The 14867-nt window shown below is 30.2% G+C and overlaps 1 protein-coding gene across 15 annotated transcripts in view; it reads right to left on the bottom strand.

Annotated features, from left to right (window-relative positions):
- Window positions 1-231: 231 nt before the first annotated feature.
- The window catches only part of LOC148619624 (coiled-coil domain-containing protein 154-like), a 45190-nt gene continuing 30554 nt past the window's right edge, over window positions 232-14867 (bottom strand). For 4 of the 15 annotated variants that reach the window (XM_088579751.1, XM_088579746.1, XM_088579748.1 and 1 more), the window contains exons 17-19: window positions 13599-13685; window positions 11774-11919; window positions 233-787 (exon numbers count right to left, since the gene is read on the bottom strand). In XM_088579751.1, coding sequence (XP_088435877.1) covers window positions 355-787; window positions 11774-11919; window positions 13599-13685 — 666 coding nt within the window. In that variant the 3' untranslated portion in view covers window positions 233-354. Of the gene's footprint in view, window positions 788-3583; window positions 6133-8640; window positions 8671-9403; window positions 9416-9804; window positions 9827-11773; window positions 11920-12455; window positions 12965-13598; window positions 13686-14867 lie in introns of those variants that run through there. The other 11 variants (XM_088579757.1, XM_088579745.1, XM_088579749.1 and 8 more) reach the window with 7 other exon arrangements.

The following is a 14867-nucleotide window of genomic DNA, read 5'->3' as shown; positions in this document are numbered from 1 at the left end:
CTCGCTACAAATGACATTAAGCATATGTTGATATGAACCCCTACTATTATTGGCTCACTTTTGGCCAAATTTTGCACAAATAAACAAAATTTTCCAACCAAAAGTGGGGTTTAACTCACGGAACCCCCTGCATCTGCCAATTGAACAAAAAAAAAAAAACAAAAACAAAAACAAAAACAAAAAACCCAAATAAACAAACAAACAAAAACAAAAACAAAACAAATTAACATGTTTCAAGAGTTTTATATTGGACAAATTGTTTCATCATTCAGATTTTCTGTGCTTTTGTTTTTCATTATATTATCGGTCTCTATAAAATACAAGCGTTACTGATAGCCTCTTTATACTGATAATTTAAAATAATTCTGCAATGCGACGATTCTGTCGTCGTTGCTCTTTTCGCAAAGAAGAATCATCAGAATCGTCTTCACTCTCAGTGGGCATTCTACTTTCCTTCTCCTTCTGTTTCTTGTCGTTCTGTTTCTTGTCGTATTCTTTCGTGTTCCATTCATCGTCACTTTGTGGTTTTTCTCTGGAACGATTCCGTGATCTTGGTGGTGACCGATCCCTTGACCTACGACGTCGGCTCTCGGGTGTTCTTGACCTCCGCCTTGATCTATCTGGAGTCCGATCTCTCGATCTTTCCCTCGTCCTAGGTCTGCGTCGTTTACTTTCTTTCCTTTTTCTAGGAGGAGGTTCTTCATCATATTCGGAGTCTAAATCAGTTGGTGTGTTCATTATTCCACTATCCTGTGTGCGATGACGTGTGTTTTCTGGACGTTTTTTGCTGTTTTATATATAAAAAAAAGACATAAATTTAGGACATAAACATGAAAATGTTAAAGTAATTGTGTTTCAAGTTTATGATTAATACAAAACAATTGAACATTCGTTAGACTGGAGTAAAGAAAGCTAATTTACATAATTTAAATAGCGTTCAGTTGGTTGTCGAACATTTTTAAAATACCAACCATGCTGTTGTTGTCGTTTTTCAACATTTCGTCATAAAAATATGGCAGCCAAAATTTCACTGCATTTGATATATTTCTTTCTAGACAAAAACTGAAATAATTATAACAACACCAAAATTAGTATCCATCTTTTAAATCTTTTTTGTAAATATATATAACTGTCAAAGCAAGCAAATGAGAAGTAACTAGGTAACTTAAGTACATTTAGATCTGTCTCTTTTTAAAATGATATGAAAGATGAAACATTTGCTGGAAAATTTACAGTATTGTATTTTTATCTCTTCAAATCTGTTTTAATGCGTTTGTCATTGTCGTACATAAATTGAAAGAATGGTTCGAAACCTTGTAAATATCTCAAGTCAAAAATCGAAGAGTAAATTAGCCATGAATATGAGTTTTTTTTTAGGGGTGCACGGGGGTTATCTCAGCCCCGTACTAATACCAGGCAGGCTACATATACCCTAAGTAACTAAGTAGATGAGACAAATGCTAATCGTTAATGTATTTAACAACTATAGCAAAGTGGTCATACTATCAGGTACAGAAAGACGGACAATTAATCACACTTTCAATAGACCGGTTACACTTAAGTAACCGGAGGCCGTAGGGACTGGCTGACAGACCTGGTCTCCAATTTAGTTACAAACCTAACTTTCAATTAAACGGACCCTGACTATGCCTTTATCATAGGCGACACAGGTGAATCTCAGAAAATTGGGAAATTACTTAAAATTTGCCAATCGGGTATTACAATGTGAAGCCTGTCATGTTTAATATGTATGTGGCAGTCGATAAAATAACCATACTTGATTCCTTGATAATTGCGTCAAATTGTTGGGCGAATTCTATCAGATCTAATACAAGTTATAGAGAGTTATTCGCATATCTTTTACAGTTAAAACTCAAAGCATTAAAAAGTCTGAATCACTCACTTACAAGGCAATGTAATTCTGGTGGCTATATTATTTAACTAGAAAAAAACAAAACAAAACAAAACAAAAAACAAAAAACCAAAAAAAAAAAAAAAAACCAAAAAAAAACCAGAAAAACAAATCAAGCCATTGAATAGAGACTCATAAAATGAATCTTCATATTCGTCAAAAAGTCATTTACTTTGGCCTTTTTTAGAGATAATTACTCCACTAAGAATTGCCATACAATTAACTTTGGCCCCTTTGTAAGCCTTATCAAAACTTGGGTAATTTCATACCTAATATTTCTAGTCAATACATTTTCCTACATCTTCTGGAAGACCATTTGAATGAACATATTTTTGAATTTTAATGTAAAAGACATAGATCACTGAACTTGATTTAGAGAAAATTGAGCCTCAAGAAAGGCATTTTTGTATGGATTTTGTGTGAAATTTCACTATTTCATGAACTATAAAAAAAAACGGGTAGAAAATGTTATCTGTTATAACCTTATAATGTTATAAAGAATTAACACTTAATTGACAATCCTTCATATTTCAAAAAGAAAGTTTGGGGTCACCAAACTTTTTTTTGCAATATTGCAAAAAAAACTAAAATTACAATTACATTTCTATAGAACATTTCCTGCCAATTATCTCCCCTTAAAAGAAGCTTTTACAATTAATGTTTGTAATTTCACCGTACAATTGCTTATGTCAAATATCTTTTAAAACAATTTAAACTCACTGTTTTACATCATTTTAACCTTTACTTGTTCATTGAAAATATAAAATATTTGTTTGAATTTGTAAGATAATAGAAGGGAATACTCAGTGTAACAAGTATGATCTACCATATCATCCGGAAACCAAAAGTATGATGTAGGAATATACAGACTGACCAATGGACATGAAGCTCAATATACACCCCAACTTATGAGCACAGTTATAAAGAAGGAGAGTACTTCAGAATCTGGAATGTAAGTATGGTTTCAAGAGACAATGGCAGCAGCCCAATAGACTGAGAACCAAAAATAAATCCTTTGTTAGGCACCTTCTGCATATGATTAACGATGATGGCATATGGAAAAATTAAGCAAGCAGTCATTTACAGTTAGGCTTCATTGTAACTCAAAACCATTTGAAGTTTTGAAACATTTTGGGAAAGTTGAGTAAGAGCGGCTTGCTGCTTTAATGTGAAGCAAATAGTTTAGGAAAGCATATTGTTTAAATAGTTTTAAGATATTTAAAAAAATTGTGACATATGTACAACTTGCCCTAATACATACGCTCATTTTACAACAACCCTTACTGGATCATTTCATCTATCAAATGATTTTGATATTTGCTAAGACATCATTTTTTCTTCCAAGAATGATAACTCTTAATGAAAAGTTTTTTGGCCATCATTTTATCAATGAAAGATTCTTTCTATCAAAGACAGTTTTCAAGACTAAGGTAAAAGCTGCAAAAACATCATTTTCCAAAGGCAAGGATGAAGAAGTTGTCACACAACTTTGACCCAAGGGAGAATTGTACAGGCACATTTAATTTTCAGTATCAAACAATAGCTCTCACGACCATTGAATTTGGGTCTAGTGAGCTAAAAACTAGATCACTTGCGCCATAAACAATGGTACAAAATGTACTTTAACAATTTTTAGGACAGAGAAAACAAGAACTCAGAGAGTCAAAACAATAAATTTTACAAATTTTAATAGGAGAATACTACACGTTACCTTGTTTATTCGTACAATAAAATCTATTGTGAGAAGTAACAAAGTGAATTTCATATTAAATGCATTAACAAATAAATAACAGAAAAACAAAGAAAATCATAGGAACAGTTATAAATTGGACGATAAGACAATAAACACTGGCATTTGTCTGCTAATATAGAATGGTTGATATCACAGTCAAGCCTATCACATTGGATAAATTCAGTACAAATAGACTGGCAAGGGAAATCACCTTGTGTGCATGACACATTGGAGTTACCTACCTTTTTCTTTGTTTACATATGAGATCTAGTCCTAGCACTATTAAAAGGTTAATTTAATATAAACAGTTCACAATGAAGTTGTGTAAAGGCATTTCTAAATATTTAGGCATTCTATATCATATTTTTGTGTTACAAGGTTGATTAAATATCATTTCGTATACATGCCATTTTCATTTGATAGAAAATGAAATGAAATTACTGGGTTAAGTTGGGATTAAAATGGAGAAAAAAACTTTCAACATTCAACTTGATGTTGACTAAAACTGGTGTCATCTTGATATGGTGCTTTATTCATCACAAACTGAACCACATCTAAGCTTAAATATGTTATAAATCCTGGAATAAAATATTAATTATTCTGAAGTCACTTAACTAATACCATGGCAACAGCATACATCTACATTAAAAGCACCAGAAGGAAAAAGCATTCCTAAGCTTGAACAGGATATGATGTAATTTCAGTTCATTTTAGTTTGAGCTGTTCCAATCTACTTCAAAGTATTTTTACTTTTGGTGTGATAAACATTTACAATTGTATTGTTGTCTATGTCATAAAAAACTGCACAATATATAACAGAACTTCATGAAAAAATTCAAAATATTTTGATTAAAAGAAAAATTTCTGCTTTTAGGAACAACTATTTTTTTCGATAGTTTCTATATAAACACTGTTATTCAAGTACTGGTCCATTTCAGAACCTGGCAGACAGTGATACACAGACTCTACAAAACATCTACTAAAATAGATTGAATTATGAAGAATGACATTCACATGATTCTATTTAATCATGTCTTCACTATGAATTTTATGTGTGCTAGAAAAATGGCATTTTTCCTCTCCCAAAATTTCTAGGCTACTTCTCCACATAAATGGAAAAAACTATATTACAAGTAAACATTTGATATTTCTGTAATAAAAGGCCTTATTAGCATTTACAAAATAATGAAATGTATGATATATTTTTAAAAAACGAGGTATGAATGTGTAATGCATGAAATAACTATGTAAATGATATGGCCTGCTGCAGTAATACATCCAATTTGAAAGTCTATTCAAATGTTATCAAATAAAAACATTACTGAAAAAACCAAGTTTAAATTTGGATAAAAGAAAGCATCTGACCTTCAAGTTAAAAAAAAAGTTTTACTATACATTTGGTAGTATCATATTTGCAGGACTGCAATGCCTGTACAACTTTTTAGTATTCATGTGCAATTGTATTTTTGAAAAAAAAATACATCATCAAGAATATTGTTTATATTTTCACACCTTTCATAAATTACAATGGATTGGGATTACAATGGATTGGGATAAATTTACAGTTGGATGTTAGGTTGTTTACTCACTCATACTTTCTCACATTTTTGTTTTACTTAAGACAGATAACTTAGCTCAGAATACATGACTAGTTTGCCCTTAAAGATATCTAACTCATTTGTAATATATATCTGCATATAGTTTAGAATTAAATTATTTTATAACAGTTGTATTTGCATAAATCACATTAAAAATCTTGATCACTGTCTTTTCGATGTCGCAGGAAGAGATTTAATTATATGCCATGTTTCTTACTAGAATCATTGAAATAAAAATTTAATGTACCAAATAAATGTTTTACAGTAACAATTATGAATTCAATTGGTCTTATTTAGAGTTATTTAATGAAAAACCTCCAAAATAATGCAATTATAGGTACCTTGAAAAAACAAAAGTCATGCATACACACTCTTTAAAAATAGTTCATCACACATAAACTTGTTTTGCCCTTAGATACATCACTTAAGCAGACCAAATCTACAGAATGACTGTTGGCAAGGAAGAAAATCTTGTTACACAAACTAATTCTCTCTCAACATAAATTTTAAACTACTTCCTATATATCAGATTAAATTTGTATAGCACATACATAGAATGTATAGTACATGTAAGTAACATTACAAAATGTTGGACTAGTAATGTCAAAAATACAATAAAATCTCGTCTCCAACTTTCACTCTTGTGTGATATCATGAGGGTGTAGCCCATTTTGCTTTGGCTCTGACACCATGTGTCTTTGCTGTAGGTTTATGATTGAAGGATTCATGTATCCCTTCATAAGTTTTAGACGGTTATTGAACAAAATAATATTATGTATCAAAATGTGTCTGTAGGCATAGAATTTCCTGGGGTACCAGTTTGGCCCTCCTGTTTTCGAGCTCGAATTTGCCACAAGATATACATAAGTCTTGACTTCCAACGTAACCATCTGAAGGAGAAAGAAAAATAAAATATAATGCACACCAGACATAAATAGTAGAACCAAAAAAAAAAAAAATTACTATAAAATTATAGAGCACTAAAACATTCTCAAAGAAAATTTTAAAAGTATAATTTTTTTCTAAATTAAAAATAAAATTCAACAACTTAATAACTTGTAAACAATCTTTACAGATTTCTAGAGATTTGTCAATACAAATATCACAAAGTAGTTCAGTTTCGTTTCAATACAAGTGTATAATGTTCATATAATTAAAACTTTTTAAAGCAAATATAATAATGATGTTCAGGTGATAGAGTTAGTCTTCCCTTGATTAAATGACTATTGCTTAATGAGTTGGACAACGTTGACAAGAATATTTAAGCCGTCTATCAGACACAGATACTTATGTAATGATAGAAAGTTTGAATCTCCATGTCAATTGTTTAGTTCACTATCAAAACCATATCATGAGATAGCTGTCATTTAATCAAAGGGAAGTCTGACTATATCCCCTGAACATCATCATTGTATGCGCTGTAACTATCAAACAAGAAGAGAAGAACTAAGAGAGTCAGAGTATTATATGCACATAAAACAACAAAATATATTTATAGAAAAGAATAAAGATCTAGAGGAAACATAGAAAGAAGTTTATGGTCTCAAAATACACAACTGATTGGTCCCTCCAAAACATCGCTTTTTATCCTCACCTGGATACTAAAATCATTAGCAGTTAAATAGCATTAATTATAAGATTTTGGGAAGTTAAATCAGGAAATTTAACAATTTTACCTCCATCACAGAAGACTTGTATGACCAAGTACTGTAGAGCAGATAATTTTCATAGGGTTCTAATTTTGATGTATATAAGTGGTCTGTCTGAAAAATGTCAATTTAAATGAGGCAAAATATTTACTCTGGGATTTAGTGCACTACTTATCATCTGCCAAAATAGAAAGTCCTAAAAAAGTTTTCATGAATTTTACACCCGCCAAAATTAAACCTGCCATATGGTATGATAAAGGTGTGATTCAAGCATCAGAATTATCAAAAGAGACAATAATATAACATTTGAAGTTAAAAATAATTGCATTGCTATTTTTTTTACAATCATGCAAATTCTCTATTATTTTTTTTAATCATAAAGAGTCATAACTACAGAACATGGAATGTTTGCATAGAATCGGGCGAGTTGTACTTAACATATTACCAGGAAATCTAATTGTGATGGACACACTGAGGATTAAACAGCTCAGTGGAATTCTCAAGACTCAAGTTTCGAGGGGTTACATTAAAAGTTCTCTACTCCCAACAAAATATGAACATTGTAGAGCAAATAGTAACTAACTAATAAATTTAAACAAGAGAATTATAATACTAGAACAATAGTAGAGGTCAAACACTCAGCTATCAAATGTAACTTAAATGTCATATTTTTCACTGATTTAAATGCTGTGAAAGTATTGATATTTGTGGTGTATCTAGAATATTGAAATAATTTTTTTTCATGCACATATTTATTTAAAGCAGAGAAATACATGTATATTACACTGCTGATATGATCCTGTCAAACAATAAGTTTACAGTGTGCAAGCACGACTAAAACCCTATATACCCACAAACGTAAAAAGGAGACTGCCTTTTTGTTACCATCATTGATTCCTGATGAAAATTTGGCACAGTTAAAGAGCATAGTATGAGTAATTGTACTTTGGTCATTCATTAGACAACCAATAGATGATCCTATTTATCATGTAGATTCTCTCCATTATTTATTGCTATTTTCCACATGATTGATAATTGTGTTGTGATGTTTTGACTGCAGAAAGTCTGATAGTGAAACCACCAAATTTACTAAACAAAGTGATTTATAGAAATTTTTACACAAGTATTTAATAAATCACTTCTATCTATATAATAATGTAAGCTAAAATAATTACAAACCTTAGGGAGCTTACTTTTAGCAAATAAATGTGTAACAATAGGTAGTTTCCTCTTTTTAAAAAGTACTTTCACAACCATAGAGGATTTAAAACAAATTATTGTCTTAAGATAAAAAAAAACTTCAACTCAGTAAGTACTTCAGCTTGACCAACACATATTTTCAATGGTATCTGGATTTCAATATTTTGTCAAATATCATAAAAATCCTGATAGGACATATTACCGTCTATATAGTATAATTACAGCTATAATTCAAAAGTACATGTAGTTATAAAAAAATCAATAAGCTTAAAGGAAAGAAATTGGGCACATATCAACTACTTAAGTACCTATTATACTGAAAGCTTCATTATTTATGCCACAATTAAAGATCTTACAAGGATAAGTATCAATTCTATATCAAAAATATTGCTTTTAAAGCAAGAACAATTCATGCTATAATTATAACTCAAAACATATTTTTTTGTACTTATGTGGATCAAGCTGAAGTAATGTTTGAGAAATACACTCTGAAATAAAAGAAAGTAAAACATAAATAATAAATCTCATTCAGATGGTTCAACTAATTACCAACAACATCAATATTGTGGCTTCCTTCTCCTGAAATTCAAAAGGGCCAATATTATTATAATGGGATATGAAGGCTTGACTATGTTGGTACATGACATATTCTAATGCAACATTTGTTTCATTGAATTCCATAGGACAATGTCATGAATTTCAGGGTATCAATTTCACCACTAAACCCCTCAATTTTATTTTTACACATGCACAGATGTGATTCTTAGATTACTATTGTCATTTACAAAGATATTTGACAATTACATTAGATTTGTGATAACCATGTTGTATTACACAAGTATTTAACAATTACATTAGATTTGTGATAACCATGTTGTATTTTTTTTTTTTATTTGAAAATATGTTGTTATCAATCATTTCATTTTGATTTGACAGCTACGAATAATGAGTAATGGCTCTACCTACATGTGACCAGGAAAGTTTGTTTGTGAACATCATAGCTAGGATTAGTATGATATAATATGATACACCCCCATTCAGAATTCAACAAAGGTTAATGATCCAACTCGATGTCATGTCCATGTAAACAAATTGTAAAAGCTCCCCCCTTTTTGCCACATTTTGATGAACTGCCAATTATCACATAGTCTTTTCAAAATGCTGAGACAGACACTATCTTATTCTGCAGTTTAAGGAATATTTCTATACAGGGTAATAGAACACAACACATACAATGGAGACAACAAATAATCCCATGCATTTGTCACAAACATCATGCAAATACAGACAAACAACAAGTGTTTACTTTTACCTGTGTGATTAGCTATATAAAATGTAAATTTAGAATATACAGAAATAATTCATTGGATCATTTTGTCAATAGTATCAGCTCTTTCAATTTCACAAAGAATGTGACTTTTTATCTTCAGAAAAACTAGAGTATTATATGAAAGTTAAATTACAATTCAAAAACACCTTTTAACACTAAAATGACTTTCTAAAAAAATACCACAGGTACATTGTGTACTAAGTGAACCTGGATTATAATTTTACCTTTATATATAGTTTATAATATCTAAGAGGTGCTCTTATATTTGGCATGCTTTGTCCAGAAGCAATTCATAATTTTGACTCAGTGATTGTGTTTTTCTAAACATTGTGTATTATTGTATAGTGACTGGGTTAATATTTTTGAACTAACAGGCAATTTACCATTTATTCAAATTCATTATCACTGAAAAAGTAAAGTTAATGTCATGATGAATTTTTAGACAACTGTGCATGTTTGGTGATTGTTTGGCTCTTTCAGTTTTACATATTAGAAATGTCCCTACATCTGTCAAGATGTATAAATACTACAGATTAATTCAGCATGCACGTTATCTAGAAAACAAATATCATTGGATAGTTTCAATAAAAAAAGTTATACTTTAAAAAGAAAAATAGACACCACATCATACAGCATATGCATAGATTTACCACTGCATTCTCTGAATAAATTATATCTCTATAGTCACGAAAATATAAAATACAAATAACAATGACAAATATAGAAGTACCAAACTAACATGTAGCTCTGTATATAACCAAATTTCATACCAGGAATAGTATTTTAATTCAAGTAATGTCATATTGGAAAATTTAATTGAAAAAAAAAACAAATAATGAAACCAATTTCAGAGAAATACATGTATTGAACACATAACATATTCATAAGCATTAATCAAGAAATTTATTCTTTTTCTAGTAACTTGAAGTAACACTATCTCAGCTTTGAGTTCGAAGTCTTAAGATGTTATGTTATTGAAATGAGCTTACAAAAATATGAACAAAATGAATGGTGTAAGTTATTTAAGGAAAGTGCTACTATTTTCGACTTTTTTTTGTTATAGTGTTATTTAAATACAAGAAACATTGAATATAAAAAAAAATAACTGGCAGCTAAAATCCAATTATGTGATGTCAGTTATTGTAGCTCTAGAGGGAAAAATGTTAGTATACTACCTTTATATAAAACAAAAAAAAAAACCCAAAAAAACCCAAAAAACATTGATTTAAGGTCAGACTTATTTAGAAGTTACAATTAAAATTCAAGTCTCATAAAAATATATAAGAGTTATGTCCCCTACTTTCAGGGTGATCTTTTCTATTATGTGCAGGTGTGAAAAAACATGTTGTGGACTTACCAAATTAATGAAACTACTAACTACATATGTAACACACCTCTTCATATACATTTATGGATTGAGATCTTCTTTTTCCTCTATACACGGAGAATAAAGTAGGCACATCTAGTGGTGGTTCCAGGAGGGGATGGGTTTAGTTAATCCCCTTTTCAAATAGAACATTTGTTATTTTAAGACATTTTAGAGGGGAATTAACCAGTAGCCTAAACCTCCCCATCTCTGGATCTGCCACCACATGTTGACACATTTTCCAACTTATAAATGATAACAGTGTGATATCAAATAAAAACAAAAATAATGTGCACATAATGCAACAACAAATTAGTCAGTGCATGAAACAAAAATATATTCTTTGCTAAAAACATAAAATAAAATGTGCAGTTAATATCAAACACACATAAATATAATCTGCTCCTACATAAAAGTCAAAATCATAAGCCGTGTCTTCTGTGAATGCAACTTAAAAAATTAGCAATGAGAAGGATATCCAATGAGTTCAAGGTATCTTCTGAAGAAAAAATTCAACAAAACATATGTAATGAATCAACAGATAAGTTACTTACAAAGAAACATGGAATATACCAATGTATATATGACTGAGTGACTGTGTACCATATATGACTGATATAACTCGCAGGCTAACTTATACATGTATATGTTAAATTGGCTTTTAAAAGTTATTAATAAATAATCAAAATAAATTTTTACTTTGATATTTTGGTAAAACCGGGGTGAATTGTAAAAAGTGTCAAATAGTCAGATTATATTTCAACGTATGTTTATAAACCTTACTTAGTGTCAGTTGACACCATCATTTTAAAAGTACGATTCAATAGATTTCTATCAAGTGCAAAGCCCAATTAAATTTCTGGCTTCATGTTAAAATATGTTCTTCAAAAGATGACCTTTGAACTCTTTTCATGGATTCCTTCTACCTACAATTGACATGTATGGGTCACATGACTACTGGCTCTACACAATCAGGCAAGACTTACCTATAGGCATTGGCAACACTGTGTCTATTGACATCATCGTCATTGCCTTTTACAAAATTTTTATTTAGCGGTTTTTTCACTAGCGGCTCTATAGCAGTTCTCAGAATCGCAATTTCTTCTTTTAATTTCTCTATTTCTTCGGATCTCTGAAGTACAAATTTCATTGAAAATTAAAGTGAGGTAGCTGATTTAATCAGAATGGACACCCATGGTGTGCTCTCATAGGAAGCAATGGCCACTACAATGCATGGTAAATGCCTTCAATGATCAAATTAAAAATATGAATTTGTACTTTCGTTCAAATATACTTTAAACCTAATTTTTCAAATTGAAAGCATTTGCCATTTGAATACAGCAATCCATGATACTTCATCCTGCTGTTGGTCACCCTGCTATGAAATAAAAATCAAAATTTTAGCATATCTGTGATTATCTCTTACTGACAACTGAAATTTAAAAAATATAAGATTACATAGCATAAAAAGCTAGCACGATTATCCAGTATCTACTAAAGGCATGCAGGTTAGCAGAACAAGAAAACCCAACACTCTGTTAGTCTAATAAACACCATCACTCTCATGCTTGTTACAAAGAACTTCAGTTAAATACATGGATGGTCAGATTAGATTAGAACACAGCCAGGTCAGAGGTGAAAGTTCAAGGTAGCAACAGAGTTCATTACCATTTCTGTGTAGTTTAAACATTAGATAGACTGACTGGTGTTGCCGAGCCATCTTTTTTGGTAGCACTTTTTCTTCCTGTTGACTGGTTACCAGTTGGAGTCTGGTTCCTACTCTGAGATGGAGTTTTATTTTGATCTCCTGTTGGAGTTTGATTCCTGCTTTGTGAAGGAGTTTTATTTTTGTCCTGTGATGGGGTTTTGTTTCTCCCTTGAGAAGGTGTGGGGGATTTTTGTTTCTGGTTTCTCAAACTACTCTGAGAGTTTGTTCTTTTAGTTTCATTTCCTTCCTGAATAGTTCCCATTCCAGTGTTATTTCCTGGGCTTCTTCTACCTTCATTTGTTGTTGCTCTAGGGTTCCCACTCTGAGAGGGTGTGGGATCATCCCATGAAGCAAAGCCAGTATCGTATCCTTCAGATGGGTCATCCTTCATACTAGTGTATCTTGGCATACCCATGTTGACTTTCACTTGATTAACTTGTGTTTGAAGGTCTTCAAGACCAGAGATTCTCTGTAAAGTCACCATGAGCCAAGTTATTTACATTTATACATATGTAACATGAATAAGGTTTGGTGTGAAAATGTAATCACTTGTACTAAAAACAGAGAATCAGTTCCTCAAGATCACTGTTCTTGGGAAAAAAATGCTTCTAGTAAATTTTGTTGATAGGATTATTACATCACTTAATCAATAATAACTGGATTTTATTTGTTCAAAATATTCAAAATGTTTAAATTGAAATAACAAAAAAAATTTACCAAACATTATATTATCAAATTTCATTATTTATTTTTTTTTTCTTATTCTATCAGGAAAATGAAACATTATAGTCTTTGAATATTCTTACAAAAATGGAAAAAAATAAGAAGAGATAATTTTAAACAGAAAGGGTTTGATGTATCAATACTAACCATGATCTAAGTTTCAGCAAACAAAGTGAAATAGTTGTTTTATCATAGTTTGTAGTAAAATATTATCATGTATAAATCAAACTGATAGCAGCCAAAAGATAGAAAGCAACATTTATACAATGAAAACATTTTATGCCCTGAATTCAATTTTGATAAGAAGCAGTTATGATCCAATTAAAGCAACAGAGACTGCAGCCCTGAATTAAAAAATAACAGAGGATGTCAATACTAACCAATTTTTGTTCTGACTGTATCTTCATTCCTAGTACTGTTTTCACTGTCTGTATAGAATCAGCAAGTTTCCTTACACTGGCTTGTACCTATAACATTTTATTGTATATATTATCATTTCATAATCATGGTCATTCATTACCACGAAATAAACACACAGATATTGTTAAATATCATAAACCTTATCAAGAGTCAGTAGAATTTGCAGGCATGAGCAATGCTGGTCAATGCAGTTACATTTCCAGACATGCCAGATTTAGGGTTTTTGATCTTTATAGAAGAACTTGGAAATATATAATATAGGAAAAGAAATAAAAAAAAAAAATAAACATCATTTCCTGATTTTACTCAAAATTTATTTATGTAGATTATATAAAGTGTGGGACGTTCTGTAAAATCTAAATTTATCTTCAGTTCTGTTTATCTTTGAGTGATACAAAAATAAAATTTGTATGGAAAAGGAGCAGGAAATTGGGAAGGGGAGGCGCTTCAGCGAACATGAAATTAAAACTGTATAACTAAACACAGCAAAAACTAGAAAATATGTAAAATTCTTCCTTTCTTATTTGAATTAGAAAAGAGATTAAAAAATATAAGAGTTCTTCTTTTTTTTTAATTTAAAATAAGAAAGAAGAAATACTTGTTCAGAAAAAAAATTAAAACAAGGCAAATTCAGGTATCAAAATGATTTTAAAAAATCTAAGCCGGTAAAATAAAATCTTTTTTCAACTTTAATTAATTCAAATGCACATGAAATGAAATCTCTATGTCAAATCATTTAAAAATATAAATCAAGTATTGGAAAAAAAGAAATAAACCATTGTCTAAAACTGGATACAAATAAAACAAAGCTAATGAAATTATTGTTCACTCCTCTGACTAAAACAAACCTCTGCAGAAGTTCCCAAGTTACTTGTAGAAGGTTTCTACATACAAATACATATATGGTAGTCAATATGTTAAAAAAATTAGACATCTTGCAAATTTGTATAGAAATAAGAATTTTCAAGGAACAAATAATATTTCATATAATGTATAAATGTGACCTTAAAATTGTTCTAAAAAAATATTTTGTAAAAGTCTATAAATAACAAAATTATCAAATTTTATTTTTAAAAAATATCCTTCTTAAAGGGAGATAATCAAAAAAGCAAAAAAGGGAAATGTACTTTGACTTACAATTTTTTTTACGGGTATGAAATAAAAATAAATAAATGTTCTTTTTAAACATTTAAAAAAAAAACAATTTCTACAATTTAGTAGTTTTTCAA

The sequence above is a fragment of the Perna viridis genome, chromosome 4 (assembly GCF_037379345.1).
Source record: "Perna viridis isolate PV_CMFRI_1.1 ecotype Kerala chromosome 4, ASM3737934v1, whole genome shotgun sequence".
Lineage (NCBI taxonomy): Eukaryota > Metazoa > Mollusca > Bivalvia > Mytilida > Mytilidae > Perna > Perna viridis.
Note: the sequence above shows the minus strand (reverse complement) of the source record. Positions and strands in the feature narration are given on the sequence as shown.